This window comes from Delphinus delphis, chromosome 4 (assembly GCF_949987515.2).
Source record: "Delphinus delphis chromosome 4, mDelDel1.2, whole genome shotgun sequence".
In the NCBI taxonomy this organism is placed as follows: domain Eukaryota; kingdom Metazoa; phylum Chordata; class Mammalia; order Artiodactyla; family Delphinidae; genus Delphinus; species Delphinus delphis.
The window spans coordinates 98,340,625-98,363,899 of NC_082686.1; the positions used below are offsets into that span (position 1 = coordinate 98,340,625).

Genomic DNA, 23,275 nt, shown 5'->3' on the forward strand with positions numbered 1-23,275 from the left:
GAACCCCGGCATCAAAGATCAGTTAAACTCATTTATTTTAAAGAAGTAGAAACTAAAAAGAGAAACCCAAAGTGGGTATTATTTTAAATTAATTAATTAATTTGGTTGTGTGGGGTCTTAGTTGTGGCAGGCGGGCTCCTTAGTTGCAGCTCGCGGGCTCCTTAGCTGCACCAAAGTGGGCATTACTGAACTCAGGTTGGACTGCTCGCCACTTGAAAGTCAATACTTGAGAGACAAGTGCTGGTAGGAATGGAAAGGTTGCTTTATTCAGGAGGCCTGCAACCTGGGGAGAAGGCGGACTTGTGTTCTAGAACCAACTCAGAAGATTCTGCTCGGCCATGAAAGTTTTTAAAGGGAAAAAGGGGGAGTAAACTCATTTAATCATTGAGGTAGGGGGTCAGATTCATCACCATCTCCCATTGCATGCAGACTTATGGACTCCTTGTGATCTTTCTTTAAATGCTGTCTTGTTCACACAGTTGGCTTGAGGGATTACAGAAGGGGAAGCTGGGGAAAAGATCGAGTCATCTGTTAATTACTTAGTCTTCATTTCTATTTCTTTGATCTAAGGAAAGAATCAACAGGTTAGGCAAGGCATTGTGCTTGGGCAGGAGGTGAGTAGAGCATGGGGGCGCCTAGTTTAAAGGTTAGTTACAATATAGCTTTGCTAAAGTGACAAGACAAAAGGGGCCTCCTGCAGAGAGCTGCTTCCTGCAAAGGGCTCTTCCCTGAAAAGAGCAAAGCATACCCATCCTTAGTAACAGAAACTTGAAGAATCCCTTGAAAAAGCAGGTGAAGTGTTTTGCAATCCCAAATTACTTGGTAGCTGGAGATTAATTACCTGAGTTCTTCAGATCTGTCATGGTTGGGCTTCATGAGTAGAAGGGGGGAGGTTCCCCAGATCCTGATATTTTATACAAAATTTTGTGTGTATACACATCTTTCTGGTGGAGAAGGTCTATATCTTTCATCAGATTCCCAAAGGAGCATTTAATATCTCAAGTTTTAAGAACTATGGTTTAATTCTCTAGACTGTAGAAGGATGGCAGTGCTCTAAGGAATGTATTCTAGTGTCTTGCTGCTCCAGGTGTGGTCCTAAGAGAGCGTCAACAACCACAACGGCGGATCGTTAGCAATGCAGCACCTTAGGTTTTCTGAACGAGTATCTGCGTTTTAACACCGATCTCTAGGTGACAGTTGTGCATATTAAAATATGAGAAGCCCTGTTCCAGGCGTCAGGAGATCAGATTTGACTTTGTACTCTGGCTCTGCCAAACGCTAATGTCCAATCCCGACTGGATTTTTAATCTTGCACATTATATGACATTAAACTACCAAACTCAGAATCAGAATGCTTGAGCTCTAGTTCTGAGCTGGACAGCAGTCAGTTGCTGACTTTGGCCAAATCTCTGAGCCTGCACGGGTCTCTATTTCTTAGCCTGTAAAATAAAGGAGTAGATTCGTCTTCTTTGAGCTCTGAATTTACCTTTTGTTTCCCACACATGTGTTTTGTCACCACTTATCTCTTGAAATGCTCTCTTTTTGTCAGGGCCCACCAAATGTCTTCCAAACCCTGAAGCCCACACTGGTTTCTTTCATCTTTGAACTTCTATTATAATTTCTGTACTACTCAATTTATCCCTTTATTGTATACTAAAGTTTTCTGTAATTGTTTGATTTGCATATCTTGTTTTCCAAGCTTGGGACCATCCAAGCTATGTCTATTTCTTCTCTTATTAAAGGTATCATAGCACAGGGCATGTAGTAGACGCCTAATAATTCTGAAGATTGGATGCTGTGTTTTGAGAGAGGACATCTATATGTGACACATGAAGAGCCCCAATCTCTTTAGTTTTAAATTGGTCATGTTAAAACATATAAGTCCCAGTTGCTTTTAGAAGCAATCATCTTAATAGAATAAGCTCAAAGGAAAGAATGTATTGAGCTATACTTCTGCCTCTCAGAATTTCCTTGTCTTTAGTAATTCGGAAATGTATGTATTCATATACGTGTGTATATATATATGCATATGCATATATACACATCTATATAAAGCAAATTAAATTCTTTCACCAAAATAGTAAGACTATTTCCAAGTTAGTTACTAATAAGTTAGCTTGCCATTTCCAGCACAGCTAACAATACAAATACTGTGGTTCTCACTTGGAGAAAGAATTTTTAAAATAATCTTAAAATCACAGAGGACAGAAGACTCCTGTGTTAGAGCAAAAAGACTTCGTTACTTCCAGCACAGCAAGCCCCATGAGTATCCGCATATTTGTGTCGGTTCCCCTTGACACCCAAGTCCCACAGAGGCAAAGCAGACAGTTGCAGATGAATGCCTGCGCGCGCAGTGGGTCATGTTACAGGAGAGGAACCCTGAGTTTAGAGAACCTGAATCTTCTACAGTGGGCAGGCGCGTGCTATCTTTTGCTCCAGAGTTGTTCTTAGTGGTAAGTTTGTCTATCATTTGCTGCAAAGGGAGAAGCGATCTTACATTCTAAGGCTGTTTTCTATGTAAACATCTTTAACAAGATAGTGTGGAACGAACTGCTGTCAGGGATTAGTTTCATAAGAAGTGCAGGAATGCTAGCGATCCATTGAGAATTGTATTCCAAGAGTGTTATTCTTGCTTCTGTATAATAAACAGATCAGAAACATTTTCAACAGCTGTCCTATTAAAGCAACTTTTCTTAAGCTGTACAAAGTTCCAACATCCCTCTTTATGTGAGGCTGAAATTTGGGCTTGAGGTCAAATCAGAAATCTTTTACCTTGGGGCACAAATCATTGTCTTACTAAAATGCAAAAGAGAACTGCCCTCTAACCGTGGAGGGCTTAGTGGTTTGAAGTTGGTGACAGAGTAGCTATGTCTTTTGGAGCCCGAGAGTCTGATAGGAATGCACAGGTCGTTCTGACAAAAGGCAGCAGGATCACTTTTGTTGCTTGGGAAGTGGGATTTTGCTGCCCGTTTAGTACTAGATAATCAGGAACGGGGGAACAGCCAATCAGCCTGGGCTTCTAGCTGTGTTTGTGACTCTTGGCAGAGCACTGAGTCCAGGACACTGCACTTTCAAACATTCTAGACCAGTCAAAACATAAACAAAACAATGGGTTGGGCGTGAGCCGGAACTTGAGAGCAGCAGATAGCTGCTGAGTTCCTGTTTGCCTGCTTTCGGCCCAGGAGGAAGAACCCAGTGTTTTGGCCAGATGCTTATATCTCGAGAATCCCACATGATTCTTGTGATTAATATTGTTTCCTGTCATGTGTTCTAATTAAAAAAATGTTTAAGCTATCGTTGGGGGGGAGGAAAAGTCTGGATGCAGACTTTGATGTAACTTTTCACTGTGGGTTCTTTGGTGAGAGAAGGGTTTAGTGAGGTGTTTTCTAAGTGTCAGGTGGCATCATCATAATCTGAATTTAAGTTTTAATTTTGTCTTTTAAAACAATTCTATTTTGCCTGTATCTTTTGAGAAATCGACTAAAGGTTGTTTTCTTTTCTTTTCTTTTTTAATCAGTTACTTACAGTGCATCCTTAGATGCTATTATTTCCAGTACAACCAGCAATACAAACACTGGGGTGCTGGCATGGAGAGAGAAATCAAAAAAGCATCTTAAAATGACGTCCTTCAACATTGCCCAGGGCATTCGTGCTTTTGATTACCACTCTCGTCTCAAGTTAATTGGTATGTAAAATAAATCATGATAACTATGTCTCAAGTTAATTGGTATGTAAAATAAATCATGATAACTATGAGGGACTCATCAATAGTCTGGGATGCATATCCGCACACATGGAGCCTCTTCGCCATGTTGCTTTATCGCCAGAGAGACCAACTTGAGCAGCTCACATTTTATTACGTCTGACAATGATGAATTATGATGTGTAGCGTATATGAACTACATTGGGGTGACAAGATGAGAAAGTTCCCCAGTGCTTTAATGAGTCTTTTTATCAGAATTGGTGGGGAATGTAAAATGACATAGAGAAAGAATGCAGTGTCTGCCTTCTGCCATCTTCCTAACCAAATGCTCAACCTATACATCATTTTCTTATGTGCGTGCGCACACACACGCACACACACTCACTTACTAGAGAAATGCAAAATGTAGAATGTTTTTCAGTCACCTTTCAGAATACAACTTCTAATGGTTTTTGAAAATTTTCAGATTTGTCCTTTAGCATACTAAAGGAGAGTTCTTTTTCTGATGTAAATTTTAGCTGAAGAAATAAGCGATAAAGGTTTTCAGGCATTATCTATTTAAATAAAATATTTAGGTATTTTGAAAGCTGATAATTTGATATATATGATATTAGTTCAAATATTATAAAAAAGTGAGGTATTATTTTAAAAATTAATAGGGTAGTACAGAGAATGAACATACATGGCCTACAGAATGGGTCATATTAACCCTCTTTCAAAAATTATCATTCATATAGAGTATTGATATCAGCTAAGCAGAGTCTCTAAAATTTCCAACAGTCACAGCTGACAATCATGGTAAAAAGAGACCTTGACTTTGAATTCAGGAATATGCCAACACCAGACTTTCAAGGAGGATTGTAGATTTATTAGAGAAAGCTGGAGGAGTTAGTGAATTGAGTTTGGGAGGACTCAAATATCAACCATTGCGTTGATTCATGGATTATTTCAGCCCCTTTATACTGATCGCTACCTTGTACCTGGCACAGTGCTGGTATTACATATTACGGTATGCAGTAACACTCAGGGTAAAATTTATCAGTTGTCTTACTAATTTCATACTATGGGGTAAAGACTTGAAACAAGAGTGGATTCACTTCCTCTTATTGCTATAACCCTTACACTGGGTATTAATCCAAATAGGGGTCTGCCATTTATGGCGATTCCATAAATGTGAATAAGTTCAGCTCCACAGTTGGCCCTAAACAAGGGAACGACAAAGAGGGCTCTGCTGAGCTTCCCCAGACCTGAAGAAGCACTGTGCTCCCAGTTTTTGATGTGCTCCCTGAATATAATCAATTTGTGTTAAAACAAAACAAAACAAAACTATTGCCTCAATAGAGCAGGTCAAACATATATTTCGGCTGCTTATTTGCTTGCAAATACTTGATTATTTACATGACAGTGAAAATAATTGGTTTCCTTACACTTTTTCATTAATTTGGGAACTTTAAATATTGTTTTAGTTCTCTCTTACCCCTGGGATAATTTTAACGTGGTCTGCATTCCTAGGCTGTGATGGCTGTAGAGGGGGAACTTTGGGACTGGGAGAAGGATTTTCTGCCCTCCGGGTTGGGCTACTGGTTGCCTCTTAATGGAACTGTCTTGTCCTTTCACCCCATGCAGACTCCTTCTCCCCTCCACCCTGCATTTCAGCTATTTCCAGTGACAGCATTCATGCATTAGCCTGGGCTATTGGACAATGATAAGATTTTCCTTCCTTCAAGACAAGGGTGCATTAGTGCTCAGAAGGCTTTTATCTACCTATGGTGATATAGGATGTGATATACTCGTTTCAAAAAAAAGTATTCAAGTTATTAAAAACATTTTTTTTCTTTCTAATTCGGATTAGCAACTGCTGGCTTTAACAATGAAGTTTGCCTTTGGAACCCCTATGTTGTCTCTAAGCCGGTTGGTGTCCTTTGGGGTCACTCAGCCAGCGTAATAGCTGTCCAATTCTTTGCTGCAAGAAAACTTTTCATCTTCTCCAAAGATAAAGTTAGTAACAGTGTGCATTTAATTTATTTAGTTCTGCCTCCCCAGTTCCTATCCAAATCTATCTTTGGTCTGAAATTCCTCTTAGAGCTGGTATAGATTTTTATAATATAGTGACTTACTACTATGTTTTTGGAAATCTGTATTTTAAAAATGATACTGATGGTAATTTAGGAATAGTCCTGGGCAACTGGACAAGGTGTTTCATTAAAAAAAATTGTTTTAAACCATGTACTCATAGATGTAATCCTTATTTTTGGGTTCTCAATAGGCCACATCTTGAGAGTTTCCAAAGTACTCATTAATCCAATAAAAATACAAAACAGAAATGGGAATGAGAAAATGTTGCTTTGATAAGATATAGAATTCTTGTTAATTGGCACAGCCAATTAACTATTGTTGCTTTTCCACTGAAGAGACTCAGTAAATTAGAAATCAAAGTTAATCTGAAGAATATCAAGTACATTAATAACATTTCAGTTAAATATATTAGCCCATTCTATTTGACAATATTGGTGCAAATTCTAAATATGGTGGAAAAAACATTGTACCAAAACCAGGTAGTCCCGGTTGTATCCTGATCACATTATTCACTACTCGTATCTCCCAGAAAAATTTCTTTATCTCTAATAATCTCATCATGTGTTCCTCTGTAAAGCTTCTGTTTTACATAATGCCTGATATAGATCCAGTTAACATGTGATAGATTTCAAGAACAGAAATCTATGAAGAGAAGAAGGATGGGCAATAGGCTTATTGGGGACAGCCTCTGAGACTTTTTCAGTGACTCTGACTTTTAATTCTATTCTAAAGTGATACTTGTATATGTGAAAATTAAATAGAAAAAATAGAAATTCATCTTCAAATCCTTAGCCTCACCCTATGCATAAGTCCTGCCAAACTTGCTTATTTTACTGTATTATCTATCAGACCGTAAATCTCCTCCCTTCACCTGAAACTTCACCACTCAACTGCCAATTCTAGTTGATTCTACCATCAAATATGTTTATCAGCCTCACCTTTCCCTCTCAACTGCCATTGCTCTAATTCAAAATCTCATCCTCTTTTGAATTATCTTTCGAGTTAGCTCATCCAAAACATTGCAAGGTTGCCTAACATGTCTCCCTTCTTGCATACGGGTCTGATTCCAATCTGCCCTTCATCCTGTTAATTAAGTGGTGTCTAAGAAAAAATCTTCAATACCTCCTCTTACCCTCATTCTAAATATCAGCTCTAAAATTCTTAAGCTTTTATATAAAGCCCTCCCCCAGTCTACCAGGCCCACCTCCCTTCTTGCTTTTCTCTTCCATTCATCTGATGCTCCGCATCACACTTTGCCTGTTTCCACTATGCTGCCTCATGGCTCTGCCACGTGCCCTTCTTTCTGCCTTCAGTTCCCTCTCCTCCATTCTCAACTGGCAAAAGCCTATTTATCCTTGAAGTTTCAGACTTTCTGGAGTCTTTCAGACAGACCTAGGTGTTTCTTTCTCTGCACTCCCATTGCACCTGTGTGTCCCTCCTTAGAACATGTGTTCTATTGTACTGAAATTGTAGTTAACTTTCCTAAGTAGGGTCAGTGTCTTTTCAGCTTGTACACTTGGTATCAGTCACAGTGCTTGGCACCTTGCAGTGTTTGTTCAGTGATTTTTTTTTTTTTTTTTTTGGCTGCATTGGGTCTTCGTTGCTGCACGCGGGCTTTCTCTAGTTGCGGCAAGTGGGCTTCTCACTGCGGTGGCTTCTCTTGTTGCGGAGCACGGGCTCTAGGTTGACAGGCTCAGTAGTTGTGGCTCACAGGCTTTAGAGCACAGGCTCAGTAGTTGTGGTGCACAGGCTTAGTTGCTCTGTGGCATGTGGGATCTTCCCGGACCAGGGTTCGAACCTGTGTCCCCTGCATTGGCAGGCAGATTCTTAACCACTGCACCATCAGGAAGCCCCAGTGATTATTTTTTGACAGTTTGAAGTGAATACATATTACTGTGAATCTTAAATACCAAAGAAAGTCAGAATGAAGACTTTTCTGATGCCTTAGCTTTTAGTTGTTCTATTTTCTGAGATCTTTTAGCACTTTGTTCTAACTCCCATTATTGAATTTGTTTTTTAAAATATTTATTTATTTGTGGGGTTTTTTTGGCTGCCTCAGATCTTAGTTGCGTGTGCAGGATCTTTCCGTGTGGTGTGTGGGCTCTTTGTTGCTGTAGTTGTGGCCTGCGGGCTTAGTTGCCCCACGGCATGTGGGAATCTTATTTCCCTGACCAGGGATTGAACCGGCATCCCCTGCACTGCAAGACAGATTCTTAACCACTGGACCACCAGGGAAGTCCCCCATTATTGAATTTGACACAGCCTGACACGTATACTTGAAGGTTGTATATGTATACTCTATCTTTCACTGTATTTTGAGTGCTTAAAGACAAAGATTATTTGTTGAATTCATTTTTGTGTTTCCCAGTATCTAGCACATATTAATATACATTAAATACATGTTGAATAAAGCATATAAAATAGTGTAACTATCAACTAACCGACAGGATTCACGAGGTTTGGAACTCTCTTTTTGGGTTGTGCCATATACATAGTAGGTCCTCAATAAATCTTAGTTAAATGAACAAATCTTTATCAAAGCTAAATATGAAAGAAATAACAGATATTTTATCATTATAGAATTCCCTGAAAGGTGTTATAACTTTAAAAGCAAGTGAAGAAAATGTTCTTAGAGTCAGAATTGATTGTGTATGGCCTCTTTCAAGTCAGTTTTATCATCCTATTTTTGCTTTGACTTTTAAACCATTACATTGTAATGAAGCTTGTCATGCCGTCTTTCACATTAGTCTAAATCCATTTCACTTCGATAAATGCATAATAATCTTAGCCTGTATGTCTTCACGACAAACAACAGAGCTTTCAGCTACCAGGTTAAGCCTTTGTTTTATTGCATAAAATTCTTTTGGATATTTTATAGGACTAGGGTTAATTTAGGGAACAGGGAAAATGAGAGAAAGCATTCTTTTTTCAAAGGGCCTTTGATTGAACCATATTTTGGTCTATGAATTGCTAAATTAGAGGATTTTCAGACCAAAGTAATTTAGATCCAAATAATTTCCTGAGACTTACTTCAGTTCTTTTTTGGAAAACTTCTCTATTGTGCTTTCCAGTGATTATTAAACAATAAGTTTATCCCTATAGCATTTGGTATAAGTAATAGTCCAATTGCATTTTGCTTTGGACTCCTAAATTGTCTCCTAAGATGGCAATCACTGATGGCAAGGCCCTGCTGGGAGCCAGTAACTTGGTCATTTAGAGGAGGAATCACCATGGGAGTAAAAGGATTTTCAAAGCCTCTGGGAAATATCTCAACCAGTGAATCTGATTAGGCTTTTCTATCGCTCCTAACTCTTCTCTCCTGGGCTACTTATCCTGATTTGGCCACCAGAATCAGATCAGTTTGTAACTTAATCTTTTGTTTGAGGTTTTGATTTTTCTCAGAGTCTGGTTTCTGTATTGTGCACCCAAGGTTGGGAAGGAAAATTCAAAGATCTTGTGCTGGTGACTAGCTCTTACCTGTGTGTCTTCATTCCCCTTCTGCGTACCCTCTCTCCTCAACTTTCCTCTATCCATCCAGAGACAAAGCCACTTTCATTTTGTTTAAATTATGCCAAGTAAACAGATGAATGCTCTTCTGTAAAAATTACAAATGAGAAAGCATGTAGTACAAGAAGTGAATATCCCTTTTCTTCACTCCCCCTTCAAATCAATCCCTCTTCCAAGAAATATCTATTATTAACACGATGTGTATTGTCTTATATTTATATCACATACTTACATACTATAACATATTGTGTTATAATAATATGTGGTGTTATAATTTATTATTATATACTGTATATCACCCTATGTGTGTATACAAATACAAGGTAGTATTTATTATTAATTTTTATGTAAGTGGCATCACGTGAGACATACTTTCTTGCAACTTGCTTTTCCCTAAACAATATCTCCTGGAGATCTTTCAATGTGAGTATACATAGACCTGAATTTTTACCTGCTACATAGTAATTCATAGTATGGATGGTCATAATTTAATTATTCAATCACCTGTTGATTATAATAGATATTATCTCTAACCAACTGTCACACATACACACACACATTTACACACACATGCACACACACATCTTTAAGACCACATAACTAATTTCTTGTGATATGTTCTTTGAGATACATTTCTAGAAGTGATGCTATTGGGTCAACAGGGATTCAATTCTTAAAGGATGGTTTAGATGCAGGAATATCGTTCCAATTGGTATACACGTCAGAGGTGTGTAAAGGTGTTTCTTTCCCCACATTCTTGTCAATGATAGATACCACTAATGTGTTCATTCTTTTGTGAATCTAATGGACAAAAAATTAGGATGAATTTCTTCAATTATTTATTAGCCATTTATATTTCTTGTTTTTTGTGCATTATCTGATCAAGCCCTTTATCCTATCAACTGGACTCGGGAATACTATCAATAGTAGTAGTTTGAAAAATATATTGAATATCCTTTATTATATATGATGCAAATATCTTGTCTCTTTCAAGCATACATCTTTTAACTTTGTTTATGTGATTTTTTTTTTTTTTTTTTGCGATATGCGGGCCTCTCACTGTTGTGGCCTCTCCCGTTGCGGAGCACAGGCTCCAGACATGCAGGCTCAGTGGGCATGGCTCACGGGCATAGCCGCTCCGTGGCATGTGGGATCCTCCTGGACCGGGGCACGAACCTGTATCCCCTGAATCGGCAGGCGGACTCTCAACCACTGCGCCACCAGGGAAGCCCTGTTTATGTGATTTTTATCATTCAAAAGTTTTAAATTTTTATGAAGTTGAGTCTAAGAAATGATTTTCTTTGTGGCTCTGGTTTTGTATCTAGCTTAGGAACATGTTCCACAATTCATATTTATAGAGGTGTTCTCCTTTAGTTTCTGCTAATACTTATTCTGTTGTCGAATTTTATTTTTTGCATTTAACTTGGCAGTTTATTTTTGTGTAAAATGTTTTTTTTTCTACAAATGGACATCCAAGGTTTTTTTGAATAATTTCTTTTGAAAAATTTTTCTCCCTCACTGGTTTGAAGTTCCATTATCATTTGAATTTGTTTCTGGATGCTTTATTCTTTCCATTAGTCTATTTGCCTTTTCCTGCGTAAGTACACCACTGCTTTAACCAGCATAGCTTTATTGTATGTTTTGATAATCTGGTAGAGAAATTCCTACTTCTGTGGGTTTTTTTTGTTTTTAATTTTAACAATCCTCTGGCATCTTATCCTTCTAAGTAAATGTTAGGATCAGTATTCATGTTTCATGAAAAACCATATTAATTTTTGGATTGGATTTACATTGAATTTGATAGGTGACATCTTTAAAATATTGAGAAAGTACACCCTGTATTTATTCATTTATTCATTTTTTTAAATGCCTTTCAGAAAAGTTGTACAAAAATTTCCCATTCCTTATTGAGGTTTCTCCTGCACATTTCAGGTGGCATCTTATCATATTCTTGACTTTTATGGGAATGTTTATAATGGGATGTGCCCACTTTCTATATAACCTATACATTTAGTTTTAAAATGTAACAATTTTTTCCTAAAACGTTTTTTAACTGCCTGGTAATTTTGTATGCTCTTTTGTTGTTTGCTCATTTAGGGGATTTTGACTTTTAGCTCTTTAATTTCATATCAATTACTGCATTTTCTTATCAAATAATTCTAATACCTGGAGTCCTTGGGGATCCAAATTAGATATTTACTATTCTGATGATTCTTCGTCATGGTGAATTGTTCCTTATTGTTTCCTTTCTATGTTTGGTATCTTTTATTGTTACCTCATTTTTTGCTATTGCTAAACTATAGGCATTCTGAGGAATGAAATTGAAAATGCTTTCCTCCAGAGAAGATTTGTGTTTGCTTCTGCAGAATGAAAATGAGTAAAGCTACTGTCCTGAGGCTACTGCATTTTCCTTATTTGTTATCCTTTTAAATTTATTTATTTATTTATTTTTGGCAGTGTTGGGTCTTTGTTTCTGTGCGAGGGCTTTCTCTAGTTGCGGTGAGCGGAGGCCACTCTTCATCACGGTGCGCGGGCCTTTCACTGTCGCGGCCTCTCCTGTTGCAGAGCACAGGCTCCAGACACACAGGCTCAGTAGTTGTGGCTCACGGGCCTAGTTGCTCCACGGCATGTGGGATCTTCCCAGACCAGGGCTTGAACCCGTGTCCCCTGCATTGGCAGGCAGATTCTCAACCACTGCGCCACCAGGGAAGCCCCTGTTGTCCTTTTAATTGAACAGTCTTGCCTCAGTGCCTTCGACTCACTGCTGGTCCAAGGCTTAGGCTCCTGGTTATAGTTTTTACTTTTTTATTTTTATACAGCAGGTTTGGTCTTATTAGTTATCTGTTTTATACATATTAGTGTATATATGTCAATCCCAATCTCCCAATTCATCCCACCACCACTCCCCACGCCGCTTTGCCCCCTTGGTGTCCATATGTTTGTTCTCTACATCTGTGTCTCTATTTCTGCCTTGCAAACTGGTTCATCTGTACCATTTTTCTAGATTCCACATATATGCGTTAATATACAATATTTGTTTTTCTCTTTCTGACTTACTTCACTCTGTACTAAAGTCTCTAGGTCCATCCATGTCTCTACAAATGACCCAATTTCATTGCTTTTTATGGGTGAGTAATATTCCATTGTATATATGTACCACATCTTCTTTATCCATTCGTCTGTCCATGGACATTTAGGTTGCTTGCATGACCTAGCTAATGTAAATAGTGCTGCAGTGAACATTGGGGTGCATGTGTCTTTTTGAATTATAGTTTTCTCTGGGTATATGCCCAGTAGTGGGATTGCTGGGTCATATGGTAACTCTAATTTTAGTTTTTTAAGGAACCTCCAGACTGTCCTCCATAGTGGCTGTATCAATTTACATTCCCACCAACAATGCAAGAGGGTTCCCTTTTCACCACACCCTCTCCAGCATTTATTCTTTGTAGATTTTCTGATGATGCCCATTCTAACTGGTGTGAGGTGATACCTCATTGTAGTTTTGATCTGCATTTCTCTAATAATTACTGATGTTGAACAGCTTTTCATGTGCCTCTTGGCCATCTGTATGTCTTCTTTGGAGAAATGTCTATTTAGGTCTTCTGCCCATTTTTGGATTGGGTTCTTTGTTTTTTTTAATATTGAGCTGCATGAGCTGTTTGTATATTTTGGAGATTAATCCTTTGTCTGTTGATTCATTTGCAAATATCTTCTCCCATTCCGAGGGTTGTCTTTTCGTCTTGCTTATAGTTTCCTTTGCTGTGCAAAAGCTTTTAAGTTTCATTAGGTCCCATTTGTTTATTTTTGTTTTTATTTCCATTTCTCTAGGAGGTGGGTGAAAAAGGATATTGCTGTGATTTATGTCATAGAGTGTTCTGCTGATGTTTTCCTCTAAGAGTTTTATAGTGTCTGACCTTACATTTAGGTCTTTAATCCATTTTGAGTTTATTTTTGTGGATGGTGTTAGGGAGCGTTCTAATTATTTTCTTTTACATGTAGCTGTCCAGTTTTCCCAGCAGCATTTATTGAAGAGGCTGTCTTTTCTTCATTGTATATTCTTGTCTCCTTTATCAAACATAAGGTGACCATATGTGCGTGGGTTTATCTCTGGGCTTTCTATCCTGTTCCATTGATCTATATTTCTGTTTTTGTGCCCGTACCATATTGTCTTGATTACTGTAGCTTTGTAGTATCGTCTGAAGTCAGGGAATCTGATTCCTTCAGGTCTGTTTTTTTGTCCCTCAAGACTGCTTTGGCTATTTGGGGTCTTTTGTTGTTCCATACAAATTGTAAGACTTTTTTGTTCTAGTTCTGTAACAAATGCCATTGGTAATTTCATAGAGATTACATTGAAACTGTGGATTGGTTTGGGTAGTAGTGTCATATTTCACAATATTGATTCTTCCAATCCAAGAACATTGTATATCTCTCCATGTGTTTGTGTCATCTTTGATTTCTTTCAGTAGTGTCTTATAATTTTCTGATTACACGTCTTTTACCTCCTAAGGTAGGTTTATTCCCAGGTATTTTATTCTTTTTGTTGCAACGGTGAATGGGAGTGTTTCCTTAATTTCTCTTTATAATCTTCCATTGTTAGTGTATAGGAATGCAAGAGATTTCTGTGCATTAATTTTGTATCCTGCAACTTTATCGAATTCATTGATTAGCTCTAGTCATTTTCTGGTGGCATTTTTAGGATTATCTATGTATAACATCATGTCATCTGCAAACAGTGACAGTTTTACTTCTTTTCCAATTTGTATTCCTTTTATTTCTTTTTCTCCTCTATCGTGGCTAGAACTTCCAAAACTATGTTGGATAATAGTGGCGAGAGTGGACATCCTTGTCTTGTTCCTGATCTTAGAGGAAATGCTTTCAGATTTTCACCATTGAGAATGATGTTTGCTATGGGTTTGTCCTATATGGCCTTTATTATGTTGAGGTAGGTTCCCTCTATGCCCACTTTCTGGAGAGTTTTTTATCCTAAATGGGTGTCGAATTTTGTCAAAATATTTTTCTGCATCTATTGAGATGATCATATGGTTTTTATTCTTCAATTTGTTAATATGGTGTATCACATGGATTGATTTGCGTATATTGAATAATCCTTGCATCCCTGGGATAAATCCCACTTGATCATGGTGTATGATCCTTTTAATGTGTTGTTGGATTCTGTTTGCTAGTATTTTGTTGAGAATTTTTGCATCTATATTCATCAGTGATATTGGTCTGTAATTTTCTTTTTTTGTAGTATCTTTGTCTGGTTTTGGTATCAGGGTGATGATGGCCTCATAGAATGAGTTGGGGAGTGTTTCTTTCTCTGCAGTTTTTTGGAAGAGTTTGAGAAGGATGGGTGTTAGCTCTTCTCTAAATGTTTGATAGAATTCACCTGTGAAGCCATCGGGTCCTGGACTTTTGTTTGTTGGAAGATTTTTAATCACAGTTTCAATTTCATTACTTGTGATTGGTCTGTTCATATTTTCTATTTCTTCCTGGTTTAGTCTTGGAAGGTTATACCTTTCTAAGAATTTGTCCATTTCTTCCAGGTTGTCCATTTTATTGACATAGAGTTGCTTGTAGTAGTCTCTTAGGTTGCTTTGTATTTCTGCGGTGTCCATTGTAACTTCTTTTTCGTTTCTAATGTTATTGATATGAGTCCTCTCCCTCTTTTTCTCGATGAGTCTGGCTAAAGGCTTATCAATTTGTTTATCCTCTCAAAGAACCAGCTTTTAGTTTTATTGATCTTTACTATTGTTTTCTTTGCTTCTATTTCATTTATTTCTGCTCTGATCTTTATGATTCTTTCTTTCTACTAACTTTGGGTTTTATTTGTTCTTCTTTCTCTAGTTCCTTTAGGTGTAAGGTTAGATTGTTTATGTGAGATTTTTCTTGTTTCTTCAGGTAGGCTTGTATTGCTATAAACTTCCCTATTAGAACTGCTTTTGCTGCATCCCATAGGTTTTGGATCATCGTGTTTTCATTGTCATTTGTCTCTAGGTATTTTCTGATTTCCTCTTTGATTTCTTCAGTGATCTCTTGGTTATTTAGTAACGTATTGTTTAGCCTCCATGTATTTGTGCTTTTTATGGGTTTTTTTTTCCCTGTAATTGATTTCTAATCTCATAGCGTTGTGGTCAGAACAGATGCTTGATGTGATTTCAATTTCTTAAATTTACTGAGGCTGGATTTGTGACCCAAGATGTGATCTATCCTGGAGAATGTTCCGTGTGCACCTGAGAAGAAAGTATAATCTGCTGTTTTCAGATGGAATGTCCTATAAATATCAATTAAATCTATCAGGTCTACTGTGTCACTTAAAGCTTGTGTTTCCTTATTAATTTTCTGTCTGAATGATCTGTCCATTGGTGTAAGTGAGGTGTTAAATTCCCCCACTATTATTGTGTTACTGTCGATTTCCTCTTCTATAGCTCTTAGTATTTGCCTTACGTATTGAGGTGCTCCTATGTTGGATGCATATATATTTATAATTGTTATATGTTCTTCTTGGAGTGATCCCTTGATCATTATGTTGTGTCCTTCCTTGTCTCTTATAACATTCTTTATTTTGAAGTCTATTTTATCGGATATGAGTATTGCTGCTCCAGCTTTCTTTTGATTTCCATTTTTATGGAATATCTTTTTCTATCCCCTAATTTTCAGTCTGTATGTGTCCCTCGGTCTGAAGTGGGTCTCTTGTAGACAGTATATATATAGGTCATCTTTTTGTATCCATTCAGTGAGCCTCTGTCTTTTGGTTGGAGCATTTAATCCATTCACATTTAAGGTAATTATTGATATGTATGTTCCTATTACCGTTTTCTTAATTGTTTTAGGTTTCTTTTTTTTTTTTTTTTTTTTGGTGGTACGTGGGTCTCTCACTGTTGTGGCCTCTCCCGTTGCGGAGCACAGGCTCCAGACGTGCACGCTCAGCGGCCATGGCTCACAGGCCTTGCTGCTCCGCGGCATGTGGGATCTTCCCAGACCAGGGCACGAACCTGTGTCCCCTGCATCGGCAGGCAGATTCTCAACCACTGTGCCACCAGGGAAGCCCTAGGTTTCTTTTTGTAGGTCCTTTTCTTCTCTTGTATTTCCCACTTAGAGAAGTTCCCTTAGCATTTTTTTGTACAGCTGGTTTGGTGGTGCTGAATTCTCTTAGCTTTTGCTTGTCGGTAAAGCTTTTGATTTCTCCGTTGAATGTGAATGAGATCCTTGCTGGGTAGAGTATCCTTGGTTGTAGGTTCTTCCTTTTCATCACTTTAAATATATCACGCCACTCGCTTCTGGCTTGTAGAGTTTCTGCTGAGATATCAGCTGTTAACCTTATGGGAGTTCCCTTTTATGTTATTTGTTATTTTTCCCTTGTTGCTTTTAATAATTTTTCTTTGCCTTTAATTTTTGTCAGTTTGATTACTATGTGTCTCAATGTGTTTCTCCTTGGGTTTATCCTGCCTGGGACTCTCTGTGCTTCCTGGACTTGGGTGGCTATTTCATTTCCTATGTTAGGGAAGTTTTGACTATAAACTCTTCAGATATTTTCTCAGGTCCTTTCTCTCTCTCTTCTCCTTCTGGAACCCCTATAATGCTAATGTTGGTGCATTTAATGTTGTCCCAGAGGTCTTTTAGGCTGTCTTCTTTTCTTTTCATTCTTTTTCTGTATTCTGTTCGTGGCAGTGAATTCCATCATTATGTCTTCCATGTTACTTACCCATTCTTGTGCCTCAGTTATTCTGCTTTTGATTCCTTCTAGTGTATTTTTCATTTCAATTATGGTATTGTTCATCTCTGTTTGTTAATTCTTTTAGGTGTTTGTTCTTTAATTCTTCTAGGTCTTTGTTAAACATTTCTTGCATCTTCTCGATCTTTCTGAGGTCTTGGATCATCTTTACTATCATTATTCTGAATTCTTTTTTGGAAGGTTCCCTATGTTCACTTCATTTGGTTCTTTTTCTGAGGTTTTATCTTTTTCCTTCATCTGGTACATAGTCCTCTGCCTTTTCATTTTGTCTGTCTTTCTGTGAATATGGTTTTTGTTCCACAGGCTACAGGATTGTAGTTCTTCTTGCTTCTGCTGTCTGCCCTCTCTCCTTGTTATAGTCTACTCATTTATGCCTACTGTTCACTGTCTCCTTGTGAAGTTTGCTTCTTTTTTTCCTCCTTCTTCTTTTGGACCTGTGGAGATTGTCTCCAATCCCTGAAGGTCCAGCAAGGCAGCAGAAATTATGTTTTATTCAGAGTTGTTTTTCTTTGAAGCAGGAAGGCCCCCCACAGAAACCTAGTCTGGAATGATAATTGAACCAAGATTCCCTTGTTCTAGCTGGTTTTCACTTACTTTCTTCAAAGCAGTTGTTAGTATAAATATTGAGTTAAAAAAAGAAAGAAAAAAATTTAAAGTGTTTAGGTTTACTTTGTGAAGTAAAAGAGGAACAGTGATCTTTGAAAGGCAAAGTTAGAAAACTTTTGTTTAAAGACCGAAAAATTCTGTTATGTTTTTCAGTGTTTGTGAGCAATGATAATAGCAAAAAAATCAATTTAACTGAAATTTAAAAATTCCCCAAAGGACTTTTGTTCTGAAAAGAAAGCCAATTAAATAAAATGTTGATATTAGTTAAATTTATTGCTGAACTTCAACTGGGAAATTAATGAGATTTTTGCAGAACAATTCATAGTATTAAGAAACATTTTGACTTTTTCAAGGTCAATGATAGAATACACAAACACACACACAATAGAAATCCGTGTCCTAGAGCTGTATGTCTTCTTTCATTTTTTGTTGAAAAGAATGAAAAAAAGATGATAATGGCTATGGTAACAATTTAACAATGAATAGCACAAGAGAAGATTTTAACCTTCCACTAATATTTTAAGGTGGACCTCAATCCTGAGGACAAAAATGGCAAAAATCTTTCTTAAAGGAAGATCTGTTATATTACTTCAAGATAAAAACATTAGCTGAGCTATTCAGTAGAATATGTGTGCTATGTCAAACAAAATTGCCTTTAAGCATTCACTGATTATGCCTTTGTGGATTATCCAAAGGCTTAAATTCTAAATAAATAGACTTGTTAATACATAAAGGTATATTCAGGAAAGCCAATGCCCTCAGTTCCTGTTATCCTATTATCTGCAAGTAGGCTATCCATTTTTGTGGATTATCCCAGAGAGCTGGGCTGCTGCACTGCTGTCTTCAAAATCCCCTTAGCGATAGATACTCTTTCTCTCTTTTTCTTATTGTCATTTTATATCTATGCCCTGCAGGGTGGTAGGAGTTAGTAGCAAATATTTGATGCAGCCAAACAAATCTCATTTTGATGCAGTTCTCTAAGTCTGTCTTCTACTTTTCCCTCACTTTTATATCATTATTGGAAATTATGAATCTTTTTTCCCCCTAACTACTTTGAATTACATTTGGACATGTTGCCAATATGTACATAATGCTGATTTGGTTTTAAAAAGTGCACTGAAAACAGATTCTGTATCCATCCATACATATATTTTTGTACCCACCCATCCATGAAGTTACCCATTTATAATTCTAATATTTATAGGATAAAAGAAAAGTTTTGTTAATTTATTTATTATTTATTTATTATAGTTTTATTATGCCTATGTGAAGTGATTCTGTCCATCTCTGGCAGGGGGCAGGAAGAACTTTTTTGTAAAATTAGACTACATTTCTTTAGCCCAATCTTCACAATACACCTTCTTGAAATTGCTTCAGTTGTTGTTATTTTGGAATCTGTAGATAATGGATTGAGCAATTTCAGTACATTCTAGACAAAATTGACAGAATTTTAGAGCTGGCGGCGTCCCCTTCCGTATAAAGGTGAGAAAATGGAGAAGTAATATAATATACCTAAGCTTACAGACCTGAGGAATATTAAAACTAGGATCGAGATGACTGGAGTCTGGAGTCCCAATCCACTGGTTTCTAGTGCTAGTGTATATGAATAGCACAGGATTTGCTTTTATAATCCTGCATTATTAACTGGGTAACAGTTGAAACAAGATAAAGATTAAGTAGAAAAATAAGTCCTCATCATTATGTGAAAAGCTAAATTTTGCCTTGATATAAAATCACAAGCTTGGATGCTTACTCCTCCTAATACTATAAAAATGGAGATGAAGTAAAGAGCCCCTATATAGAGCATTTCAAGGACTAGGCTTAGTAAGTCTGAGTTTGGACAAGCATCACAAGTTCTCAGGTATCATGATGAAAATCGAAAGTACAGTTTAGATAAAAATATATGGAAAATAGAAATTAAAAAATAATCAGTTCCTCAATTACAATTTTTAAGCCTGGGTGTTTACCAATTTCTTTATTTTTCCTACTAAGAATAAAGAAAACTTCTCTAGGATATTGGAATGGAAAATGATATTAAATATACTCCTTTCTGAAATATGACTTAATTCTATTTCAGAAGTCAATTTGAATACAAAAAAAGGAGAATCAAGGATTCTCAAATATTAACTAGATATTTATTTAAGTGATATTTTGCAAGAGGACTTGATTAATAAAATAGAATTAATGTGAGATTTTTTCTTGATTAAAAAGATACAGACTGAATAGGGGAGTACAGTTATCTGGTTTAAAGCCAAGCCACATGGTATTACTGATTAAGCTGAGAGAAAGATGTCTTGTTCAAGGAGATTAGCATTGACCTTAAAACCAAATTGAGAAGTTAAAGTACAATACAATGAAGATACTTGGGAAATTAAAAAAAAAAAAACCAAAAAACTAATACCTGAGCCCCATCCTCAGAGAGTCTGATTTAATAGGTTTGAGAAAAGTCTCAAACATAAGCAATTTCTAAACAGCATAGGTATTTCTAATGTCAAGATTAAGAACCACTGGTACAGAATGTGAAGTGTAGAAAAAATTGAAAACCATATGGGAGGTCACCTACCATGATATGATTTCTGGGAGAATGCTGAAACACTGTTTTATACATTAATGACAGTATATAAATGTTGTTGGCTTTGGTTCTCAGCAGAAAGAAAAATTAGAGAATTAAAGATGGAAGGGGACTTAGTAGGATCACTAATTACGAGAGTCAAGGGTTCTTCAAGGGAAGAAGGGAAAGAAGAAAAGTAAAAACTAATTTTAAGAAAAATTAATGAATATACACATTTTGCTTAAAAAACGCACCTCTAATTTTAATTGCTAATAGCAAGAACTCACCTGTCATAGAGTAGAGGTTATCACTCATCTATTTTTAATTTTTCATTTAATTTATGTGACTAAATGTCAATGAAATATTAAAGTTGACATAAATGATTTGAACAACATGCAGAAAATGATTCTGGGGAAATTATAGTCCATTAATACTGTTGAGTTATTGTTAATCTATACTCAACCATGCCCCAGAGTATTTTTCTGAAATGAAGTTAATTTCAGTATTTTAGGAAGGAGTCCATACCAAACAAGACAGGATTTTGAACAATGATGATATGACTATTGTAAGTTATATGAGTGTTTGAGAATGATCTAGATGCATCTAATCTTAGATGCCTCTAATCTATGTGGTTTTAACATTCAAAATAATAGCTTATCAATCCTATTTATATTTAGAACACTTTGAAATATATTTGCAAGTCTTAGTTCTTATAGAGTTTATATTTTTGAGGATAAACATTTTCTGGAGAGTGGCCAGAATGTTTTAAATAAAAATAGTAAGGTTTAAGAACTAGAATAAGTTGTTTAATAAAAAATTCTTGCCAAGAAAACCCAATTTACTTTATAAATATATTCTTGGGATTAGAGGGATTGGTAATGCTGCTTACCTGGTAGAATTTGACTAGGTCAGTTTAAGTTTGTTATAAGTGTTAGTAAATGGAGAGGTTACCCTATACATCAAGCATACTCATTTCTGCAAGATGTTTGAAAAAGTCTCATAAAATTTCAATGTGAATTAGATGAGATCTGCAATTGGGTAAATAACCATGTAGAAGTGAAGCAAGCTTTTTTATGGAAGTGTTATATTTTTGGACTTATCCTAGCTAATATTTTTAACAGTGAGTGGGATAAAAACATAGTTGTTAAATGAACCACAACCTTCAACAAGTTAAGAAAATATCTATTGACCATCTACTGTATTCCATGGGATGTGTGGACACATCAGGGAGGAATTATCAATATAATAGAATTAGGATTCAAAATTATATCTTTACACTTTGAAACTAGAAAAATCCTTGTTTTAGCTTACAACATCAGATTTTTGAAGGTAGGATGGTAGATGTCTGGCTTGATTATTTGTTCATGGGAATAAGATTTAGAGTTTTGCTCAGTCAGGACCCCAAGGTAAGGGCAATGCATGTTGGAGTGGCTTAATCAGCTCACGTAAAAGTAGGCTGCTTTAAAGAAGTCACAGTGCCTGTAACAGTGGTTAGAACACACCTGAAATATTGGCTCAATTCTGAGCACTTTGCTTAAAGAGGTCCTTGAGGACCCTAAGGTATTCATTTTACATATTAGTGAGCAGAGAGATACTGTCTTATATCGATAGTGCAGTAATTAATGTGTAAGTGTATTATTTTAAAGCATAGTAACAATAGGACTAAAAAAATACAATGTTTAGATTGGGGCAATGGAAGAGAAAGGGAGAAAATGAGTGTAAGTAACTGCATTACTTTCAGAGGAGAATGTCATTCAATGTATGATTAATATATGCTGTGTTCACGTGCGTGCGCACACACACACACACACACACACACACACAGCTATTATTTGGTGTTACGGGGAAAACCATAACTCAAAAAAAGTTAAAGAAGGCTGTCTCTGAGGAGTGGGACTTGAGGCCGAGAGGGATAGGTTGAAGAAAAATCCCTTCGGTGCTATTGCATTTTACACCATGGACATATCTTATTATATTTTTTAAAAGGTAAACAAAACCTGGATGACCATCCTCCCCTGGAGAGAAAATGGAAAAAAAAAGACAAAGTGAGAGAATCAAGAGGCTGCCATGGTGGAGGGGGATCTAAAAATGATGTTATGATGTTGAAAGAACTGGGGCCATTTACCCTGGATAAAGAGGTATACGAAGAGGCTTATGTAGGAAAAGAGAGTAGGATAGAATCAAAAGGTAGAAGAGGACATCTTTGGCTAATCATAATGACTACTCTAGGAATTCCTATCCCATGGGATATCAGGATCTGTATGGGAGATGTGTGTGTCTATGTATCCAAAGAAATTATGTGGAAAATTGTGTGCATGTATGGGTATGTGCATTTAGGAGGAGGGGATGGACCATCGTTTTCAAATGATTTTTTTTTCCCACAAAGGAGTATATGATTTAAAATAGGTTAAAAACTACTGGGTAGCCTGCCCTATGGAGTAATAAACACTCGTGTAAACAGAGGTCATCTTTTATAGATAATTTAAAATAATTCTCATACTGGATAAGATGCACTAGTTTATTTGAAAGAAACTTTTTTGCTCTTAGGTTCTAATGTTTATACAGTAAAAAGAATAAAATACACTTAATAATGAAAAAAAAAAATTTACTGAACACTGACCACATACTGGTCATCATGCTAAATGCTTGACATGGGCTCTCATTCACTCTTCATAGCATCAGATTAGGTAGGTACCACATCAAAAACTCAGAGAGACAAAGAAACTTACTAGAGGTCACCCTGCAGTAAGGGATAGAGCCAAAATCAGAACCCCAAAAGTTTGGCCCTAGAGCTGGCCCGCTGGCCCCTATTGGAGAGGATTTTCGCTGTCTTCAACCTGACTCTCCCTCACTGCCCTGTGTTAATTCTGCACCATGACTGACAGTGGCAACACTTGCATCTGCAGAGTTGCTCTTGCCATTTCCTTCAGTGTTTACCTTGTTCCATCTGCATGTCATTTTTTGTGTCTTAATTGTCTGTGTTTTATCTGAACTTGATTTCATTTAATAACAAGTCTTTTATTTCATCAAAAAATATATACATATATTATCTGTCTACCTATCTATCTATCTATCGAAAGAGGTTGTATTCGTTTTC

At 36.7% G+C, this 23,275-nt stretch overlaps 1 protein-coding gene across 1 annotated transcript in view; it reads left to right on the top strand.

The window, feature by feature from the left end:
• Window positions 1-23,275, top strand: part of WDR49 (WD repeat domain 49) — a 133,788-nt gene that overhangs the window by 38,546 nt on the left and 71,967 nt on the right. Inside the window, 2 exon segments of the mRNA XM_060010159.1 lie at window positions 3,518-3,685; window positions 5,556-5,701. Of these exon segments, the coding sequence (XP_059866142.1) occupies window positions 3,518-3,685; window positions 5,556-5,701 (314 nt within the window).